Genomic DNA, 24,507 nt, shown 5'->3' with positions numbered 1-24,507 from the left:
TGTTTTTTTATATCGTATACATTAATAATAACAAACCTGAATACTCAGAAATGTTTTGCAATTTTGTAATCTTTAATTTTTTTTTTTTTAAATTGCTTGCACATATAATTTTTTGTATGAGGTATATTTTTATTTTTTATTATATTTTTTAGTTTTATTATTTATTTTATATTTGTAAAGTAATAATATGCTTAAAGAAGCAATTAAAATTATAAATTTATTTGCAAAAATTTAATCCTATTTGCTTTTATCTTAAAATTTAACCCGTGATTTTTTCTAAGTATGTACATATGTATACATGTGTATATAATTCAAATTCTTTTTTTACCATTTCTGTCTTTACCTATTGACTTTCTACTCGATTTTGCACTTAAAGCCTAAATTACTTGTTCGCTGCTTACCTGTCTACTTAATTTTCAACCCTCTCCACTGAATCACAATTCACTCACTGACAACCTAACTCAGCCTCTCAAAGCACCCCTCACTCCTCTTTCGGCGGGGTAGTGACAGAAATGGGTCGATTACATTTAATGTCTAATTTCTGTTGCTATTTTTGTTTATTTGCTTCTTACCTATACATATAGGCTCACAATCTCTTTGGGGAATTGCTCTAGAAATTTGGCGGCGATATTTCAATTTCGTATTCAATGCTTAATTTCAGGAGGATGTAATTTTGTAATACCATTAATTGTATAGACTTTGGGAAGTAACTAATAAGTAAAAATTTATTTGAGTCTAAGAAAAATTGGTGAAGATTTCTTTAATTCATATACTTTATAAGAGATGAGATCTCACAGCTCGTGGTAGTAAAGATTTAAAATATACCATCCCAAATTTTCATATTCTCTGACAATATAGAAATAACCTTCATATTAGTATCCTATATTAGTATTAAGCAAACACCTGAAACTTGGTATAAATCCCCACATTTTTCCAAAAAAAAAATCAAACCCACACTGACTTCTGACGGTCAAAAAGTCGCCACCGCAAGCAAACAGCAATTTGCAAACGGCCGTTGATCTGGTAACCCTAGCTCAACCACATGTTGACCTGCGGCGCTGTCGCTCACTGGCTAGACCAAACGAACGAGTTTGCGATATCACTTACCCGCATTTATGCCGGGCAGTTAGACAGACCACAGCAAAAAGCACAAGTATCGTTATAACATTTTTCGCATTTTCATTTAAGCTGCCAGCTCGTAAATATGTATGCTCTCGTATGGTTGGCGTGTGCGGCTCGTTACACTCCATGTAACAAGCCTACGAAGATTATTCGCTCGATAGAGCTTACACACACGGCAAAGTAAAGCGGTTAGCTAGCGGTTAGTTAGAGGCAAAGTTCTCCTGGGCTATGCACTCTGGCAATGCGTGTGTGTTCACTGCTTGCGCTACGCACTCTGTTGGAGCTGATTGCCAATGTTGCGATATGAAAGCTTGTGGAGCATTAGTCTGTATGTATATATGTGTAAGCTATGAGCAACTATCAAGCAGCTGTCAATATGTATTATTTTCATGCTTATTCGTAAGTGTGTTGCTTGTTTCATTGACTGCGTGTGGATTGACTCAGTTAAGTAGTGTTTATGCGCCTAAATGTATGCTGCCAATTTCCCTTTTGCAGCAATTTAACTTATCTCCTTTAAGCAGGCACTGTCACTGTCGCGTGTATTTCTGCCATGTATTATCTATGTGAGCATACCAATGCATAAGCACGTTGACCGCCTCATAGTCAGGCACGCAGGAAGGAAGTTGTTAAGTAGCCTGATTTTCTCTGGCAAATTAGTTGGTGACCTCTTAATGCATCAGTCAGTTGCCCTATGCTCTTCAGTGGCATCTGGTTAATAATTAGTAAATGTGAGCGGAGGTCGTAACATCAATATGAACATTAAAGAGAAATTATTATTTTCCAATAGCTGTCATTATTTTTACCGAAACATTTTGTTTAAAGTGGTGTCATGGTCTATAATGAATAGAGCTGCACACTACCACTTCATAGAACCCGATTTCGATCCCTGTCTCGATAAAAAAGTTTATTTTTATAAAGATCAGTATATTCGATAACCTTTCGAACATATTTTGAAGTCATATCACAAAACCAATAGACGCTGAACAGCGTCTTACAACTTTTAAGTTTCTTCGTTGATATTTCAAACGTGAGAGAAAAGGCACTGCAAAGCATCTTGGAGGAAGCAGTGACAGATATACATATAAAGAAGTCATTTAATGCTAGAGCTTTATGGTGATGGCAACTATCAGAAGAAAAATACTTATACTTAGACCTCTTGATAGTAGAGCGGCGATACTAGTCTTGAGTGTGCTAACTATGCGCTCAAGAGTGGTTAAGAAATATTTAACTTCACAATCAGTGCCATCATTCTACTTTCGGTTAGACTGGTCTGGGTTCCAAGGCAGCGGAAACGCGGAAAATCGTAAGGCTGATGAGCTTGTAAGGTCAGATACAGCTATCTCACTAATAGTAGCATGGGAACATGTAGGAGCACCGTTGTCTTATTGGACAGGTTGAGCTGGGCATACGCTGGCCTAAGTGGAATCGCAGGAGGTCTACATTCGCCCTTAGTTATAAAGTTCACCTCATTAGTAACTGGTTAAGGCTAGAAACCTTACCGAATGCTATCTGTAGAAGCTGCCTGGAGGAGGACAAAGTGGATTCATATCATCACTTTCTCTTGGAATGTCCCACCTTTGCGAGATCAAGAAAAAGATTTCTCGGATCTCACATTTTCGAACAACCGCGCCAAATAGCGGATATAAGAGCGAATAATCTTTGCAGATTTGTAATATAGTGGGTTCAAGGCGCTTTGTCGAATCCTAATGCCTGAACAAGCGGTGTTACCTGACTTCACAAAGGACTGTCTTTCATAGTCCACGGGTGTTTCACCTCCAGGAAACAGCCATACAACCAACCTACCTAGGCCGTCTGAGTTGATATAAACACGGGCTTCACTAAGTGGTGAGTTAGTAATGGTATTCCTTCACAGTTTCTGATAGTGTTCGGAGATTATCAATAGAAAGAACCCTAGAAAGTGAAAAATATGGTTTAACTTCATTACGTTACGTTACGTACGTAAAATATATGTAAGTATGCTCACTATAAACTACTTCTACTTCAATCAACGCAGAAGACACTGCCCACAATAGCCAAGGCCACCACCAAGTACCTAATCTCGGTGACAATCCCCTGACAAACCATTAAATCAATGCAAAACTCCAGCACTAATGAAAATTGTGTCACATAAATATTTCAGACGCCTAGCAATTGAATGTATTCATTAAGCTTACGCTAACGGCGCTACGAGGAATTGCAATGATTTGAGCCAGAGAATAAAATTAAAGAAAAACAAATATTTACAACAAAAAAATATCAGCTACTGGCGACAGACTGGAATGCATGGTATTGCGTGAGTTATGCGCAGCGAACGACCGGCCCCTGGGCAGAGCACGCGGGTCAGGATGCGACGTGAGTGCGCGCTAAGTGTGTGAAATGGAGAAACAATCGATACAACAAAAAACAAAAACAACAACAATACCAAACAGCGTGAGGCAAGCCAACGCGTTATAATGTCACAATGAGAATTTCGGTCATTGTCCTTGACCATAATTATGACAATGAACACACCCGCACTCACGCCCATACACAGGCATACACTTATACATAAGTACAAACACACACTTTTGCCCAGAAAGCAATCAGCAAACAAACTTAACAACTTACTGTCCATCTCACCACGCGTCCAACGTGGACGCCCCCGCCTCCAGAGGGCGTTTATACGGCTATTTTATTTTGTTGACCCATAACAGTCAACCAGCCAGGCAGCTATCTAGCGAGATAGCTAATAATGTTGTTGTTGTTAGCCCAGTTCTGTGACCATCGAACGCGCCCACAAGTCACCGAGCCACATTCAGGCCATTCAGCCTGTTTTCAAAGGCAGACTGGTTGACCGAGCAAGCGGTGAATAGCGAAAGTAAAACATTGGCATATATAATGTGTCCTCACCCTTTAATGGCACTCTCATTTAAATATGCTTACACTTATGTATGTGTTACGTGTATACGTGTGTGTAGGTGTGTTTGTTTAGAAATTATGTGATTAGTTTGACCTGCGTGTGTAAAAAGCACGTGTGCATAGCTCTGGGACTAAACAGTAGCACTGAGCATTTATCGCTTATGGAAGTATGCGTGCCAGCAAAGTTGGGTGTATGGTGGATATATGGTTTACTTTATTATTTACAAGCAGCCAGTTATATATTCTTGAACAAGAATTAGTAGAAAAAACCCTATAATTTTACGTTTAATTAGGTTGTTCCTTCAAGTGATAGCACTATGTCCGAGATTGTCCGGTTTAGATGGTATTGAATGCTACAGTAATAAAAATTCCACGTCAATTATTCCATTTGATTTTGCTAATATAACTTTAGACCTATAATAAAATCCTTCGAGAATATATTCATAAACGTTAACCATATAGTACCTCGGATTGCGATCCAAAAGATGGAACTAAGCCGATGGAAGTATGTAGAATTACAAAAAGCGAGTCTATTGAAACTTGTGATGAACTCTTGAATATTGAACCAAATATATCCCGACATTAAAATTAACAAATTTCTTTCGAAGACTATATCGTCGAAGTTATAGATAATTTTATCTTTTTTAAATCCAGTATCATCACAAAAATCATAACCTATAGTACATCAATGACTTTAATAAACACTTCATATATGTCTCTCACCATATTCATCCTAAAATATTCGCGAAAAGGTTTATGAATTACGAACTTCCCGGAATAGCAACCTTCGCTTCTAAAAGTGAACCTCATGAACCTTAGATGGACGATTTACACTAAGTTCAACAAAATATCAGGTCTGTGGTAATTCAACTGAGGTAATCGACTGATGCTAGCAGCGAAAGGGATAATCTTCTCTACACAGAAATATCAAACAGGAGGACTTAGCTTCAATTGAAATTTCAAAATTCAGCTTTTAAACCGAAGACTTGATTGTCACGCTGTAATATATTTTATCCCCTACGGGTTTACAGAAACAACGAAGTCGAATTCTAAAGATTGTAAATAGACTGAGATTCATCGATATCATAGATTTATTAAAACCCATATATGAGTTCCCAAAGACGAACGAAAAGGGTCACTGCTCTAAACCGAAGTCATCAACCCAAACTAGGGCCTTTTTGCTTCAGACTAAGCTGCGGTAACAGGTTTACTAAATAGAATACATGGAATTCAATTGACGCAAAGGGCTTACATATTCGACTCAGATAGTCCATCTCATTGCCTTTAGTCGGCAAAGTCGAATTGTTTTTTTATTTTTTTTTTTGTTGAGAACCCTACAAATTCTAAAATGCCTTCAAAATGCTGATAAGACTGTTTCGTAAGCTTTTAAAAGGAATTTTTGCAGATTAAACATAGTATTCTTTGTTTAAATAGAGCTTACACGACATTCATCTTTAAACTCAATAGATTTCCAGAATTTTATATATAAATATATTTTGAGTAATTTTACTTTGCACTTATATAAATGAATCAAAATATTTCACAAAAATATCTACTAGATAACTAGGCATTGGACTGTTGTCACTTCTATTGATTATTTCTAAAATTTCCGTGAAAATACTAAAATTCCTGGACAACACATGTGAAAATGTTTACGAAAATTTCATTTAGAACACACACACACAACTACATGTATCAAAGTGAAAATTCACTCAGGTTTATTTGAAATTCCACAGAAACTTTTATTCCTTCACCGCGTCCAACTGTGTCAAGGTGATGTCGAAGAAATAACAGCTGTCATTTGGTCACAAGCGACAACCCTCCTTCGCCCCCAAATGTTTGGAAACAGTTCATTGCTTTATAGCAGAGGCTTGGACTGTGTCACTCATTTAATATTACTGGCCTTTCAAATGCGAGTATTTTGTGCACTTGCAATGGAGGCTTGTTTGTTTGGCTGTGTGTGTGTGCATGCATTTTCATATTCGTGGCTGCCCCTTTGGACAGCATACATCTGCATTTGCAGTACGTTTGATCAAGTCACTACACCGCGAGGGAAATATTTCAGCTTGACATACAAATATTGTTGGATGGTCGAGTGGGAAATTAAAATAAAATATTTTTTTTCTTTTTTCAAATAAATCAAAGAAATTTTGTAAATTTGTGTTATATTTAATTGTATAAAATATTTTCCTTTTATATTTATGTATTTTTAATTTTTTGGTAACAATACATAATAAGGATAAATTCCTACTGGGTAGTTTGAGTGAATATCCAAGTAAACAGCACACGCCATTTAAGTGCTTTGTGGACTCTCATAGATTATTAAGTACATTTCTAATGTTCATATACTTATATAGAAAACTATTTTGAGAGTCGTTTAACGTGAATGCATAAATATTAAAATAATGTGGGTCTGAATGCAGTTGGAGGACAAGTTAGTGAAAACAGATATCAGTATATAAATCAAAATATAGGAAGAATTGTACCATAAATTGGGTTAAATTATAATCGAAAATGCTTCGAGTACGATTTAAAAAAAATGTAATTTAGAATAAAACTCTGATGGAATGAAAAAGTTTTAAGGAAAAATATTGGAGCTTCTCATTTTTTTCTCAAAATTCAAAATAATTTCTATGTGCTTCTGAATTAAAAATTTTAATTTTTTTTATGCCTAATGGTTATTTAAATATAAGATATTCATCTTCAGCGCAATGTCTTGCATCATTTTTTTTTTAAGTTTATAAGTTTTAAATAGGTGGCAACACTATTTATTAAAATCCTCTAGACAAATCTCAGTTAAACTAGTTTAGCTGTTGTTTTTCATAATTTTTCATTTCTCACGCAAACTATTTATATAAAAACTTATGCAGGTGGCAACCCTGTGCAAATAATAATTTTAAATTGTAAGGTTTCTTAAAACTGTTCAGCGTGTGATTTTTATTTTTATTAATCATAAGTTTTTTCAAATTAAAAATTTTCAATTAGGTGGCAACCACGTAAATATATACATATACTCCTATTGTTACACTGAATACTCCAAACAAAGTTTTCAAATTGATAAAGCACTGACTTTAGTAGAACTCACTAGTACAACATTTAATTGAATAAGAAATTTAAATAGGTGGCAACATTCTTCAAACGATTTTTCATAAACGTCCGCTGCACTCTTATTTAAGTATTTTCTATATTGGAAATAAATATTTTAATGTATTTTTTTCAATTAGGTGGCATCCTCCTACTTTGTTTTTTGATTTTTTTTTGTTTTATAAATACTTAGTATTACATCTAAAAATTTAATTTATATAAATCGGTATAGTCTTTGTCTTGGTGGCGCTATGATTACATTGAGCGTGACGGAATTTTGTTACGTAACATAATTTCGTTGCAGGTGTTATTTAAAAAAATATTATAATATTTTTTGCATTCTAATAATTTCTTGTTGTTATTTTTTTTCCATTCACTTCAAAATTAATTACGGAATACACAAAATAAAATTCCTCGTCCAATTTTTAATACATTCCAATCGTTTATATACACATATTTACACACATACACACAAGCATAAATAAAAGCAGGTGAGTATCCTGTCACTTGTTAGCATACTGTTGATGTAGCATTGTATGTTAGAGGCACATAAAAAGCAAATACAAACATACATACATATGTATGTCGCCAACGTGTTTTCGTATATATGCCGTTATGCATATGTTTGTGTATTTGCACAGATAGTTGTGTACATTTCATTAATAATTACATTGTGTAAATATACTTTCGTATTTGCTTTATTTCTGCTGCCAGCGATCGGAGCAAATACTAGTATGGAGAGCAAAACCACTGTCACCATACACACACACACACACATACAGTTGCCAGCAAGCTTTTATTTACGTGCATTCTTTGCTACCACTAGCGCTATCTGCGCGCCTCACACTTTGGCCTTCTCGCTTCTTTCATTGCTCCTCTGGCGCTTTTCACCACACAATTTCGCTTTCAATTTAAATGAAAAAAAAAAACAATAAAATGAAAAAGTACAGCACAGCTGCTTGTTTTCTCAATAGCACCCTTGAAGGTGCACAGTGTCAGCAATTTCAATGGATCCATAGGCAGCAAGCACCTGCATACGTTTGTTCAAAAGCATAAATAACTGTATATGTGTGCGTGTGTGTGGCTGTGTCGTTTAGTTTGCGTTGGTAATTGCAGCCAACAACAGCAAAAACAACAAACAAACAGTTACAGCAGGGAGCTTCGTAAGTGTGGCATTTAAAATTGCAACGAAGTCAATGCCAACAAGTGTTCATTTACACGAGGTGGCGAGTGAGTTTCATTTTACACTTGAATTTCGTAGGTGTGTTATATTTTTTAGAGTGAAAATAGTTAGATTTTTGACTATTTGAAAAAAATTTACTTTCATTATTTTTGTATTAAAATGATATTAATTAATAAATTTGATCATCTAATATCGATCTTTCGATTGTTTTTCTAACATAGAGAGCTTCTTATATCAAGCATTTGATATGTATTTAAAAAATATTGTTCGTTAGAAAATATAGGTTAGGTATTGAGGTTGAACTCCTCGCTCTAAATCACAGCCATCACACTTTTTTAGTTGTATACTGATCATTTTTTATATAAAAGAACTCTTAAAGACAGGTCAAAACATTCAAATATCGACAAAACACCTTGTGCTTATCATAAATCTGTTCAGATGTCCCACGTCGATCCCGCACAATTTGACAATCGCTAAAAAAAAAGGCTCAAAAAAGTGCTTCGAAAATTCGTTTGAGCGCATGCAAAAGTGTATAAATCTTGATGGAGAATATTTTGAAAAACAATAAAACCATTTTCGTTGGGAATTATTCCTATTTTCATTATTAGGCCAGAAATATATATAGCAGCTCTAGTTTCCATGATATAGCTTTTTTATACCCTCCACTTTTTTTAATGTCGGGCTGTGTTGTAATTAATTCACCAGGATTACTGAATTTATAATAGCCTTTTCACCCAGAAGCTAATGGAACAATTAACTGGCCTTTGCTCGATTTACCATGCAAAATAAAATTCTACATTAATTTATAATTGAATTTTAATCGACGAAAGTAAAGCGGGTGAAAACGACACCATGGATAAGCCAGTCGGCGGAAGACCTATGACGATGAATACCGATCAAATCATGGAAAGCATCGAATTAGAACGGCATGTGGCAAATCGTGACATCGCCTAGGAGATGGGAGTTAGTCACCAAACGATTTTAAACCATCTGCAGAAGGCTGGATACACAAAAAAGCTTGATGTTTGGGTGCCGCACGATTTGACGCAAAAAAACCTTCTGGACCGAATTAACGCCTGCGATATGCTGCTGAAACGGAACGAACTCGACCCATTTTTGAAGCGGATGGTGACTGACGACTAAAAATGGATCACACACGACAATATGAAATGAAAACGGTCGTGGTCGAATGCCGCTGAATCGTACCAAACACTGGCCAAGCCGGGATTGACATCCAGGAAGGTGTTGCTGTGTGTTTGGTCGGATTGCAAGGGAATCATCAACTATGACCTGCTGCCATATGGCCAGACGCTTAATTCTACCAGGACAACGCCAGACCACACACTTCGTTGATGACTCGTCAGAAGCTACGGGAGCTCGGATGGGAGGTTTTATCACATCCACCATTAAGCCTGGACATAGCGCCAATTGTTTACCACCTGTTGCTGTCCATGGCGAACACCCTTGGAGGTGTAAAGTTGAACCCAAAAGAGGCTTGTGGAAAGTGGCTGTCCGAGTTCTTCGCAAATAAGGAGAGCGGCTTCTACGAGGGGGTATTATAAAGTTGCCGTCTAGATGGAAACAGATTTTCGAACGAAACGGCCAACACGTTTGCACATCGTCTTCTTTCCGAAAACTTCAAACAATTTCCAGTTACCGGTTAGAAAGGATGGATCTTGTTGAGATAGAGTAGTTCAACGGATCTCGTCTGGTCCACATAGAGTTCACACAAGGAGAAGCACTCTAATATGAAACCGTATAAAGACAAGAGAGCTCAAACGAGCCACGTTTACTTTGACAGGTGTTTTTATAACTCCCGATTAAATGAAGGCCAGTATCGACTAAACTACTATAAACCTATAAACATCATTAACAAGTTCTATCAAATAAATATCATAAAGGCTACTATATATATGTAATTTCACACGTGTGACTTTAACGAAAATTTGTAGACTCGAAATAACTTTCTAAGCTTAGTTCAATAAACATTTTTAGTTACATAGAACCACCAACAGAATATATATATTCGATTGAGAATGTTACGTATACGCACTGTCGAACAAATACGATACTAAATCAGTAGTCAGTAATTGTTCAACTACTAATCTGAGTTAACTGTTATGGCAAAAGTGTAAAAAATATAACATATTGAACCAAAATTCATTCAAATAAGCCATTGAATTTAGTAACTTTCTACTCACATGTGTAAAGTAGTAGTAGTGCACGGAAGCTCCCCGTTCGGCTAATGCTTGGGCATACTCATTAGTCGGGCAGGTGAAGAAGTGATCGCCAACTGCGCGTCCAATCTGCTGTTGATTCTCCAAGCCGGGATTGCCAACCCAGCTGGTGTGCTGCAAGTAAAAAAATACATGAAATTATTAATTAAGTCAATTAAAGATTAATTTTAATGATGACTGTTAGTAATTGGTAATGTCAATGCGCTTTGACAGTGTAATAATTTATGCGAATGCATTTTTTCACTAATAAGCAATTCAACAGCAGCCAAATACATATACAACAACCCTATCATTTATGCATTTTTTATTTGAAATACAAAAAATTTAAAAAAAAATGTAAAAAATTCCTCCTAAACTCACAACATTTAAACAATTCGCCTGCAGTACTTTCACATTGCCGTTCAATTAACATTTTCATATGAAAAGTTGCGCCACTGTAATTTGCACATTGCCAGTAATTTGTATGTGACAACCAATTATTACTTAATTAAATAAATCGATTGAACGGACTGACAGCATATAGCAAAAACCGCAATAGCAAATTGCTGCAATAAGCAGCCCATTTAATAAATCAACAAATTAAAATTGAAATTGTTGCCGCATAACACTTATTTACGTACAACAACAATAGCAAACAACAATGTATTGTATTCGCAGTGACGTTGAAATGCATTTATTCGCACGCATAAATATGTGCAAATATTGATCACTCACTGGCCACCATTGGTCACATCGGTCATTAGTGGACATGTTCGTTGTGCCACCACAGTGTTGACCGCGATAAAGTAATTAGTGTACAATGAGCTGGTAAGTGGCATTATCTTTTGTTGAAAGGGGTATTTCATTTGGAATTTATTGAGAATTTATGAAGAATTTGAAAGTTTAATAAAAAGAGATTGGCTTTTTTAAAGAAATTTTTTTTCAGCGTATATATACTATTAATACCATTAAACTATAGTTCATAGTAATAATAAACCCAACGATTATCCTCCTGCCGCCCAACCGACGTGAGGGCACAGTCCGCGAACGAACTGAACTCGCCGAGTTATGGAAGGCAGGCATTTTTTGAGCTCCATAATGGTTCACTTGACTCAAAATTTATTCTAAAAGAATAAAGGTCTAAATTGTCTAGATGAGCGAGCACGGTCATTAAAAATAATATCACACAAGAGGAATGTACTACAAACTGATCCATTTAGATGTTTTACTAAGAATATTATGCCAAGCATTAACGACCATATTCTGTAGGTCGGTTTATAAATTTTAAATTATTAGTATATGGAGAAGGACTCAACTTATAATCCTATTACAAATCCTCTAACGCAAAAAGTAAAAGTTTGAACGGACTCTACTTATACGAATGGATTTGGTAACTGGGATTTCATATCTCCAACATAATCCTCACGAAAGCCGTAAACAGAATTTTAGTAATATACGGGTCTCTAAATTCGTTAGACAAAGCTAAGGTACTTTTAAAATCGTTATTTAAAATCAATTTCGGGTCCATGGACCCGATTTTCACCATTCGTCCATATAAACAACTTAACGAAACTCTCGGAGCTTCTGGCCATCACTCTCGATGTGTGGGGCTTAGTGTTGTCCGGATAAAACACAATTTCTCCTATATTAGCCAAAGCTTTTGGGCGTTTGCCTTCCAACCAATTCCAATTAGTCCAATTGTTGACAGTACAGGTCCGAATTAATTAATGGGTGTAATCGGACCACTGACACGCCCACAAAATGGCGAAAACCGAAAACACATAAAGTGCCATAACTAAGCCATAAATAAAGCTATGGAAGCAAAATTTGGCATGAAGTATTGCACTATGAAGGGGCATATGTGGATGTAATTTTTTTTGGGGAAGTGGGCGTGGCTCCGCCCCCTACTAAGTTTTTTGTACATATCTCGCAAACTACTAAAGGTATATCAAGGAAACTTTCTGGAGTCGTTTCTTTTAGGTACTATCTTATATAGTCCAAAAATGGAGAAAATCGGATTATAACCACGCCTACCTCCTATACAAAGGTTAGGTTGAAAATTACTTAAAGTGGGTTAACTCATTAAAGAAAAACGACAGAAATACTAAAATTCAAATAAGAAATGACAGATGGAAGCTGCACTCAGATTTTTTTACAAAATGAAAAATGGGCGTGGCGTCGCCCACTTATGGGTCAAAAACCTACTCGACCGATTTCAATGAAACTTGGTTTGTAATAGTTTCCTTACATCCCAATGATATGTTGTGAAAATAGGCCAAATCGCTTCACAACCACGCCTACTTCCTATATACCAGAACTTTGAAGACAATCTGAATCGTTTACTTTACTACATATAAAGTAAGCACTAGTGAAGATACCGATGCAGAACTTTGCACAAATACTACGTTTATAGTGTGGCAGCCTCATTCTAAAAATCGCCAAAATCGGACCATAGGTTTTTAAGGCCCCATATATCGAACATGAGGACCTCGGTGCTTCTAACCTAAATGAAAAATGGGCGTGGCGTCGCCCACTTATGGGTCAAAAACCTACTCGACCGATTTCAATGAAACTTGGTTTGTAATAGTTTCCTTACATCCCAATGATATGTTGTGAAAATAGGCCAAATCGCTTCACAACCACGCCTACTTCCTATATACCAGAACTTTGAAGACAATCTGAATCGTTTACTTTACTACATATAAAGTAAGCACTAGTGAAGATACCGATGCAGAACTTTGCACAAATACTACGTTTATAGTGTGGCAGCCTCATTCTAAAAATCGCCAAAATCGGACCATAGGTTTTTAAGGCCCCATATATCGAACATGAGGACCTCGGTGCTTCTAACCTAATATTATGGTTTCCAACTTTCAATGGACTTTATACAAAATATATGACGAATATGTGGGTCAAATTGTGTATTATATAATATAAATAAAGTTAAATAAATAAATTGCGAGAGTATAAAATGTTCGGTTACACCCGAACTTAGCCCTTCCTAACTTGTTTTAGTATCTCCTTTTTTTTCAAAAATCACCGAAGATCGGTTCGGAATATTTTGGGACGTGAGAGAACATAGTATTCTTGGTAAAATATATATGATTAGCTTGTACAGAGTAACTATTTTTTCAGCAAACCTTTTCGATAAAGACTATTTAATACTCATCAATATTAATATATCTCTTAGGCAGTAGTTTAATTGCATTTTGTGATCAGTGCCAAAAATTTTATATTTCTGTCATGTTAATTATAAATAATTCATTTACTGTGGGCACTCAATTGTCGGCAATCCACTAAAACTAGGCCAGCATCTGCCACCAAAGCACACCTGAATATCATATACATAACTTTGATTGTACATATGCTAATTGTTTGCACACAATTATATACACACACACTCATACATAGGCAAGCGGAAATTACACTCTTCCACAATTCATATCCTAACAGAAACCGCAAAACAACAGAGTACCAGATAAATTTGCGCACAAAACCGATTAAAATGTGTGCTGCTGCAACAACAATGAAAATGCAATACCCACAGGAAGAAAGTGCTAAATCGAAAAGGGAAATTAAGCAGTTATTCACAACTGTTATCTCATGTTTCGTATATGAGTATTAACAATATATTATTTTGCTATCTACATATCTGTGTGTGTGTAACAATTGGCTGACCACTTACGTTTTTAATGTTTGCAGTGGCTTTTCAAAATTATGTACGCACGTGCCCAAATTATTTGTGTATTTGTGTTTGCATATTTAGTAATCCATTAGAGGAGCATACTGGCAGTACATAAAGCACTAATGAAGTTTTTCGTAAAAATCAATGTATGCACGGTTTCAATGAATTGCGGCAACAAAAATTGAATATTTTCGAACATTAATTACACGACTTAATTGAAAATGAACACTAGCAAGCAACAAATACTACTTACATGGTATATTAAGCAAGTTAATTAGAAATCAATTTAACAAGCATATACGAGGTGTGTTCAAAAAATAACGGGAATTTTGATTTTTTGGAAAAAATATACATATTTATTTATTTATACATCTACATTAATGTTGTCGCTTTCGAAATTCCCGTTACTTTTTGCACACCCCTCGTATGTATTCTCTGTATACATACTTATATGGAATATACTCATGCATTCGACTTAATTGTTATTTGGTACTTTTTTATAATTTTTATTTTGACAGCTGTCAGCTACAATGTCATAGTGACTGATAAATGGAAAACCTACATGACCGACAGTCAAAATAATTATTATTGTTTCTATGTGAGGGCAATAAGATTTGTTGTTGGAACTTACCTCAGTCAACTAATTATATGTGCATGAACTTTTTGCAAAAAAAATTAAAGATTACAAAATTGCAAAATATTTCTGAGTATGCAGGTTTGTTATTATTAATGTATACGATATAAAAAACAAAAAATTAACAAATTTCAAAATATTTTTTAAACTATAAAATAGAATGGAAGTTTAGGCTAATGGTAAATATTTATATGTGCATTTTACTATTTTTACCAGTAAAGCCTATACATTTGAGTTTAACTGAAAGAAATGTTTATTTTAATAGTCAGTAGAATTGTCCTTATATTTTAAAACTAAATTAAGCCGCTTAATCGGAGAATTAACTACTGACTGTAGAATAGTTATGTAAATATTGGCAAATTCTTGCTTTATAGCTAATTTAAGGTGACGTGCTGTCTCAAACTGCTTTCCGTTCTGGAAAACAGGAGCAGAGAGGTTCTCCCAGAGATCCTCAATAGAATTTAGGTTCGGACTCAATGCTGCACATTGTAATAACGAAATTTTCCGGTCGTTAAAGATGTCTTCGTGTGGATTGAAGCGTTATCCTATCGATATGTCCAGTTATATGCCATAAATATTGCCATCAAATTTTACTAACTCGCTGTCCAAAAGATCTAAATTGATAATAGCTTTCATTTGACTGAATATAAAACATGTAGATAGCTTTCCACAGCAGCAAAATGCAGCCCATGAAATCAAGGTACCGCTTCCAAAACATCGCTTGTAGTAGGACCGTCGTTCCTGGTTCGAATGTCTCCAATATTTCTTGTAATGACCTGGACCGACCAAATTTTATTTTTTTTCGTCACTAAAGACTGTATTCTGTCACTCATCGGCACAGAATTGGTCTTTATTTGCAAACCTCAAATGTGCTTTATTGTGTCTTTCTTCAGCGTTGGTTTAGGTGCCATGGAGTTGTGTTTCAGAAACTGATTTTTATGTATGATTGGAAAATTTATATTTATTGTGATTTTCTGTCTTAACCAGGTCCATATTTGATCGCTACTTATCAAGTCCGCAACTACTAGCCGTCGAATCATCCTTTCGCACCGCTCATCAATGTTGTTCTTCGTCCGCTGCGTCGCACTATACCATAATTAGTGGGGTTTTTAAGAAATTTGGAGATACAGTTCCGATGTCGCTTAGGTCTAGAACCATTTTGGAACCGCTTTTTTGCATTCCTATAATTATTATTTCTTGTTCCTCGGCTGATAAACTAGTACCACGTGGCATTTTAGACTTAAAGTTAAATAAATGTAATCAAATTTTTAATAATTCATTAAGTTAATGCACCTACCATAATTTTGAAAACAAATTTTAGCAAAAAAAGTTTTTGCTGCGACACTGTCAGTAAGAAAGATCCGCTAAACTGATTTTGCACATATACATATTTACTATGCAATACCCAATTCACAAGCACATTCTTAATGTAACTTTACAACGAACGAGAAAAGTATGAAACAATTTTCGTGGCATAGTAACGTTAACATATCAACCGTTTATTCCACATTTACCGAAATCCAAAAAATAACAGTGAATAAGAAATATAAACAAAAGCCGAGAAATGCACATATAATTATTTGACTGGGGTACTTTAAAAGGCAAATATCGGACGAACAACTGGTACTTGAAATATAACATTCTGAGTTCTTGAACAAAATAGCCTGACTCATACAGTGAAGAGTGAGCAGTGGGAGTCTATAAGCTTTGTAAGCAGAATGTTGAGTGATGAGTTTATGATAGTTCCACTGATTGATATACCGATATTTACTTCTAAAATTTTTTTAAACATTCCAGTTTCTTCAGTGACATAAGAAATTATTAGCTAATTGGCCAAGTACAATTATACTCACACACTTATATACTCAAATATCAGCATTTCTGTATAAAGCATAAGCACATAAGTAGGCTATCAACAATCAGGCAATCAGCAGCAATTCGGATCAATCGAATAATCGGTGCTAATGGCGAACCAACCATGAACTGGGCGGGCGTGCAACACATCCATCACTTGTGCCACATGCACACACAAGTAGACAAGTCCTTTAATATACACATATGCACGCACAATTCAATGCAATTACAGCGTTATCAATTAGCGCAACTGGCACTGTCAATCAGTGCGGGCACGCAGAAGTTAAATAATATGAAAACTATAAGCTTAAGTAAATCAATATATGTGTGTATGTGTGTGCTACAATGAATGCAGAGTATAATACCCTACATATATCGAACATTAATGCGATTAAAATAGCAAAGAAAAGCAATGCGAATGCAAAAGAATGTCAAGATTAAAAGCGATAAAGATATAAATCACTCGTGGTATCTAATTCGTTTTTACGCCAGTCTTATAAATGTGTACTGTTGCAGCTTAAAGTGATTATATTGGGTTTCGAATATTTGCGGGTTTCATTACTAGAGATGACTGTACCTACTTCAATAGTAGCTTAGAACTGTGGTTTCGAAATCTGTGATAAAAATAATTAGCCTTTTCGCACTGAAGTTAATTGATCAATTAACCGGCTTTGCTCAATTAAAGCGCGGATTTTGATCAATTTACCGTACAAAATAAAAATCTGATTTTTTCATTAATTTTTAATCGAATACAAATCGAGTTGCAAATGTAATGCAACTGTGTGAATTGTTGTCCACGCTGTAAATTTGACTGTGTTTAATGATAAAATAATAACAATGCAACTGGACGGTAGATGTCGCAGCTTCCTATGAAAAGCAAAAACAAGAAGCAAGGAAAGGCTAAGTTCGGGTGCAACCGAACATTTTATACTCTCGCAATTTAATGATGTAATTTTATTAAGATAACACACAATTCGTCCCGTATATTTGGCATAAAGTCCAATAGAGAAACGAAAATCATCATATATAGTATATAGGCTGAGGTAATTCCTGAACCGATTTTACTAATTTTCACTACCAACATACATTATATCTAAGATTATATGCTCATTTAACCGATTTATAAGCTTTTAAGCACATCATATTTTTGTAAACCATATAATTAGGTATATGGGAGTTAGGGGAAGTTATGACCCGATTTTAACCATTTCTGGTACAGAAACACAATATTAGAAGAAAAATATTTCCTCTGAATTAAATTAAAATATCTGAGAGATTTATCGATATTTTCGGTAAAAAATTACCCAAAGGCACTGAGTTCTTCATATTCGATATCCGGGACATTAAAAAGTTATTATTCGATTTCGACAATTTTTTCACAAGTGAAGCAATCAGAAGGAATTCAAAATTGAGTTATATGGGAAGTAGGCGTGGTTGTGAATTTCGCCCATATTTCACCCGTTTCATCAGGGTGTCAAGAAAATATTATATACCGAATTTCATTGAAATCGGTCGAGTAGTTCCGGAGATATGGTTTTTGACCCATAAGTGGGCGATGCCACGCCCATTTTCCATTTTTTAAAAAAGTCTGAGTGCGGCTTCTTTCTGTAAAATTTAGAGTTTCTGACGTTTTTCCTTAGTGAGTTAACGCACTTTTAGTAATTTTTAACCTAACCTTGGTATGGGAGGTGGGCATAGTTATTATCACATTTCAACTATTTTTATGGTGGGGTACGTAAGGGAACCGACTGCAGAGAGTTTGGTATATATAGCTTTATTGATTTGCGAGATATATACAAAAAGCCTATTTGGGGGTGGCGCCACGCCCACTTCCCCAAAAAAATTACATCCAAATATGGCCCTTGCTAGGACGATCCTTTCTACCAAATTTTACTTTTATAACTTTATTTATGGCTTAATTATGACACTTTATGTGTTTTCAGTTTTCGTCGTTTTGTAGGCACAGCCTTGAAAGCAACCTTCTCACGGTCACAAGGAATCATTAAGATATCATTTTTACTCAAGTTATCCGGACAGACAGACATTCGGATTTTGACTCCTCTCGTCACCCTGATAATTTTGATATATAAACCCTAATATAAATATATCTAATTCGTTTAGTTTTATGACTTACATAGAACCGTTAAGTGAACAAAACTATAATACTCTGTTAGCAACTTTTGTTGAGAGAGTATAAAAATGTATAACTCGTTTATCGAGTAGCCGGCAGTGCGAAGGGCAAAATCTGCTTTTTCAATTATAATCTTAATGAATCAATTAATTTGGCTGTGCGAAAATTAAATTTTAAGTTTAATTATATAATCTCATCACTATCAAATTGAAAACGACATTTCTTTAATCATACGATAGTTGAGTTCTACCATCAATATTTACTCGAAAATAAGGCGAAGTTGAATATACAAATTCTTCTTAGAATTTGTCGGGGTTCTGGGCTGCTTTTCAACTTTAGTGCGGAGCAACAGCCTGCCAAAACATTATGAATAAACTAGATGAAGACTTAATCATTAAGTTCATATGTTTTGATAATAGAGAAGGTCCTTAAGTCTTTCGGCAAAGATATTCTCGATGGGTTATCTTTAATCAAACAATAACTTCGATTTCATTCTATGGAAACATTTTTTTCAAATGTAAACACTTACTGCTGTGCAATTACTATGAAAGTTTGATAGTTTGTTTTGTTTATGACGTAGAATATTGAAAACCTTCTCCAATACACAAACGATTATATTATCCAGGAACTTGTAAGCATAGCCAAGAAAAACTTGGGACTGTTCTCTCACAATAGTGAGATCTTATATCTTATCTTATGAGAAGATACAAATTTATTAACAAAGGTTAATCATGAGTTAATCTACTATTCTTAATATTCTTTATACATCATACTAACACAAGGGCTAATTTATTACTAGATATTTTTGGGAGAAAAAATAAAGCAATGAAAAAAATATAAGTTCTTTTAGCTTCCATAAAAAGAGTTGAATTTAGTTTCACTGATTATGTACGAGTATACCGTCGAACTAACCTACTTTAAGTGTATGGATCACTAAAGGCGGGTTAAATGCAATGCTATGGAAATCAACCAACCGATATTTGGCCCAATATTGAGTTTCATTCTAGCGTAAAGCGAATGTGTAAGCTACACACTTGGCTGATTGGTGCAACTGACAGCTGCTGGCCTGTTTGCAATGCAGAATTTTCGCCAATTGCCTATTGGAAGGAAAAACCAACAAAAAAATGTTGATGTTTGGTCGCTGGAAAATGGGCAATGCACCAGAAAATTGAACATTTAGGGAGAACTGCGTTTTATAGCGGCATTGCTGCTGGTAATGTAGCGTGTAAAGTACTGAAAATCAACTAGTAAAAGTAGAAAATATTTGATTTTCATTAAATTATTTAAGGTCTAAGTACTAAACAGACGGACAATCAGAGATAACCATTATTTGAAAAAAAAACATACTCTTGTTTTGTCTTATTAATATTAGCATTAATTACAACAATATAAAATTGTAGACAAAGGCCGTCTGCCAAACTCGACTGCGACTCTCAAAGTTTTAACGAAAAGTTAAAGTTACACATTACACAAACATACATAGCAAGTCTATGGTACCCTAAGAAGCTTTTCCAAGAATTTAAATGAAAATCCGATTCCAAAATAAAGTCAAAGAATATTCCGACTTGTTTTTTCTTATATTCTTACTTCATAAATGTGCGCCAATTAAAGAAGGATTTACAATTTGAAGCAAATTTATAAAGAATATCTATGCAAATTGCGATGTATAAAAGAAACATAAGAGACTTAAAGAAACATACATACATGTCTGTAAAAATCTTCTAAAACTCTATATGTATATACATATATATATATATCGTATATACATATACGAGTATGTTAGGTACTTACCCGAAAAATGATTGCTTCGCGTTCCGCTTGTGTTACTTTGCCAAAAATGTTATTCATAATTTCCAAATATTTATCACGCGGCAATGAAGTCGCCTCATCCTTGTCGAAATAATCGATAAAATCGTAAAGCAGAAAGTATGTGCCTGTGTAAGAGATTAAACAGAGAATAAAGAGAATTTTAAGAAATTTCAGGAAAAGCCTTTTAAATTGTTTGATTCTGTGTTATTGCTGAATAATACATATTATACGTTAGTATTATTTTAGATATACCATTACTTATGAGAATTTATTTCACAAAAAAATTTAAGTGAATTCACATTCAGATCATAAGTGGTGTGTTCAAAAAATAACGGGAATTCTAAAATATAAAATTTTCCGAGTTTGAAGAGTCTAATCTTCTGGGCTAATTTTCAAAAGGTTTGCCTGTTTTTATAAGTTTTGCGATTTTCGTTTGTTAAAAGCTCATACTTCGTTCTTTTTTCGTGAATTCTTATTCTAAAACAATACTGAAGCGATGCCCCAGCCTTCGTGTGACTTTTCCCTATTTCAAAAAATAAAGAGAACCTTAAAGGGCTGTCGTTTTACAAGCATACGAGAAATCGCTGAACGAGCCAGGGCTATCCCAATACACCAGTTTGAGTAGAGTTTCGACGATTGGAAGAAGCGCTGACATAAGTGCCTAATAACGAATGGTGCCTATTTCGCAGGCGACAATATTAATGTAGATGATTGAATATTTTTTTACCGAAAATTGCCGTTATTTTTTAACACACCTCGTGCCTAACTATATAGCGGTGTGCGACTTGAATAATGTCAAACGAAGCAAGGCCGTATTTCTTTCTGTGTATATGTGTATTGACTCCGAAATAGGTTTCTTTCTTTTAATTTCTTTCGTTTGAATTTAATGATATCAAATCTAACGCGTTGCTCGATTTTTTCGTTATTGCTGTGCGGCTCGGATAAGGGCTTTGTCCACCTGGTCTTCCAACGGAATGGAGGTCTCCCTGCATCGAACACGTCATCGAACACTTTCTGAGCTAGAGCGCTTTCGTCTATTCGAACAACATGACCTAGCCAGCGTAACCGCTGTCTTTTTATTCGCTGGACTATGTCTATGACGTCGAATAACACATACAGCTCATCACTCCATCGTCTGCGGTATCCACCGTTGCCAATTTTTAAGGGATCGTAAATCTTCCGCAAAACCTTTCTCTCGAAAACTCCTAGTGTCGTCTCATCGGATGTTGACATCGTCCACGCTTCTGCACCATAAGGCAGGACGGGAATGATGAGGGACTTGTAGAGTTTGGTTTTTTATCGTCGAGAGAGGACTTTACTTTTCAATTGCCTACTCAGTCCAAAATAGCACCTGTTGGTGCGAGCGAGTCTGCGTTGAATTTCGAGGCTGACATTGTTATTGGTATATCACTATCTTAAGTTGTAAAACGAAAAATATTGCTTGGGAACATGCACGATGCATGAAAACGATGCATGTTTGCTATCGTTTTCAATGATTTCTGAGAATCTAGTCTTCTATCAAAATTAGTGCCGACATGAAGACTAAAAAAATTGTTTAAAAACTTTTGTAAATTGCCTTGGAGGTGTCGAACACTGAAGGCCGTGGTTTGCTAATAACTTTTGAAACCCTTTGTCATTTAAATTCGTCTGTTAGCGAAGAAGGTTTAGTCTTCTACCTTATTGTAGAAGAAATAGTAATCCGATCAAAAAAAAAATAATCCGTTCACAATTAACCATGGGTCTAGAAGATATACTAAATTAATATGCTTTTTCACCTAAAGTGTGTCAGCATTCAAGCTACTGTCTTAAATGATATGCAACTAAGTTCCCATAAGTTCATTATAGCCTTTTCGCACAGCCAAATTGATTGAATACATTAAGATTATAATTGAGAAACCAGTTTTTACCTTTCGCACTCATACTCGATTAACGAGCAGCTGTTATACATTTTTGTTTTTGCTTTTCATAAGAAGTTTGAAAGTTCATTAGCTGATTGCTATTTTATCTATAAATACAGCCAAATTTACAGCGTAGACAACAACCCCATTCCAGTATCAACTCGATTTGAATTCGTTTAAAAATTAATGTAGTAAAATAAGATTTTTATTTCGTATTGTAAATCGAACTAAATCAGCACTTTAATCGAGCAAAGGCCCCAATCAACTGATCAAATAACTACTGTGCGAAAAGACTATTACGTTTTCGATTTCAATATTTCAACTTCTTCTTTAATTTTCTTTAAGTATAGCTTTAACAAGATCTTTCCATATTCACTTGATTACTACAATATTGCCACCACTGAGGCTTTAACTTTAAAACTCCTTTATTTATCTTAGTTTGTCAACCATCACACAAGTTCCATTCCTAGTAAGCGTCCCCCCAGTGGGATTATGCGGATGCGGTAAACAGCGCAAACGCCGCAGGACACACACAACAAACGGGTGGCAACGCCGCAACGCTAAAACGAAAAACAAACAATTGCGCAGCTCAACTGTCCGCGCTGCGACCAACCAACGCCAAGGACAAGTGGAAGCGATGAAAATTAAACACAAATTGTAAAAGGGGCGTGTGCGGTGCGGCAAAGCGAACGCCAGGAAACTTGGCGAGTTAAATGAAAAATATGACTTACTGGTTTGGCGGTGTTGAAAAGTAAATCTGTTTTGCTTTTGTTGTCACACGTTGCCGCTGAGGTGCGTAAATTAAAGAGTAGCGCGAAATTCTAGAATATGATTAAACTGAAAATTTCAAACTAGTACACACACACATATATATATACACACCTACCAACATAATTAATTATGCGCGCTGGCTTTGTGTGTGTTTTTGACATTTTTCAATTATGCACGTGCAAAACGCTTTGGGAGTCAACGCCAATACGGCGTTACGGCTGAATGCAGGCCAAAAGAAAATAACAGTAACAACAACAACAAAATGCAAAAACAAGCACTCCAATGTATAACAATGCTGAATTGTTATCCAGTATTGCCTATGGGCCACTTAACTCAATGACAACAACAACAACAAAAATGTGAAAATCTTAAAAAACAATAGACCATGCGGGGCGTAGATGAGCGTAAATGAGCGATAGACGCGAATGCATGTCAAGGGTAATGTTATTGTAAACGAGATAAAGCTCTTGTTTTGAGAGACGACTATAAGCACACACACACACACATAAGCTACTTAAAGAGTGTTCCGTTGCTTGTAGTGGTGAAATTAATAGTCTAATGCGAGAACTAACTCGTCTTCTCAGAAGATGTGCTGGAACTGATGAAATTTTAGTGGTATAATATCTGGTTCCCGAATAACGGCTCATACAGCTGCCTTTTCTATATAAACTGAGAACTTGGAGAAATAACAGCATCAGAAATAAAATTCAAGATTTTTCTTAACCTAGAGTGGTTTCTTAGATTATTATTTATAGATGCTACGTACTAAAATGGCTCGTCACACAAATTTCATTATTGTTGTTGTTTTAGTGGGAGAAAACACACCGCAGTCTGTGCATAGGTTATAAATCCAGGTCCGTTCCGGTTACCTAGACCTAATCCCAAAAAATGTCTTCTAAGATTTAGAGACAAGTTTTTAAGTAATTTTATAACTATTGAAGACACATGTATCCTAAAATACAACGAACGGAGAGAAATAGGTTAAAACGCCTATTTAATAGTATGACATTTTCAAGACTCATAAGCCGTATAGTATGAAAAATATGAATCTGAATAAATACTCACTCATATACTCTTGTAGGATACTCTTTTTGGACCGAACAAAATTCCTATTTCAGAAGCTTGTGATAGCTAAGTTCTTTAGAATTACGATTAAATTCAAAAATCAACATGCAATTTCAACCTAGTTTAATAACCAATTCCACCTCCTAACAACCGAGTT

General features: G+C 35.2%; 1 protein-coding gene across 6 annotated transcripts in view; it reads right to left on the bottom strand.

Annotated features, from left to right (window-relative positions):
- The window catches only part of LOC105214562 (acetylcholinesterase), a 187,490-nt gene that overhangs the window by 50,386 nt on the left and 112,597 nt on the right, over positions 1-24,507 (bottom strand). For all 6 annotated transcript variants that reach the window (XM_054225983.1, XM_054225977.1, XM_054225979.1 and 3 more), the window contains exons 7-8: positions 20,599-20,741; positions 10,489-10,638 (exon numbers count right to left, since the gene is read on the bottom strand). In XM_054225983.1, the coding sequence (XP_054081958.1) occupies positions 10,489-10,638; positions 20,599-20,741 (293 nt within the window). The remainder of the gene's footprint in view (positions 1-10,488; positions 10,639-20,598; positions 20,742-24,507) is intronic.

The sequence above is a fragment of the Zeugodacus cucurbitae genome, chromosome 2 (genome assembly GCF_028554725.1).
Source record: "Zeugodacus cucurbitae isolate PBARC_wt_2022May chromosome 2, idZeuCucr1.2, whole genome shotgun sequence".
Lineage (NCBI taxonomy): Eukaryota > Metazoa > Arthropoda > Insecta > Diptera > Tephritidae > Zeugodacus > Zeugodacus cucurbitae.
This window is presented reverse-complemented; position numbering and strand designations above follow the sequence as displayed.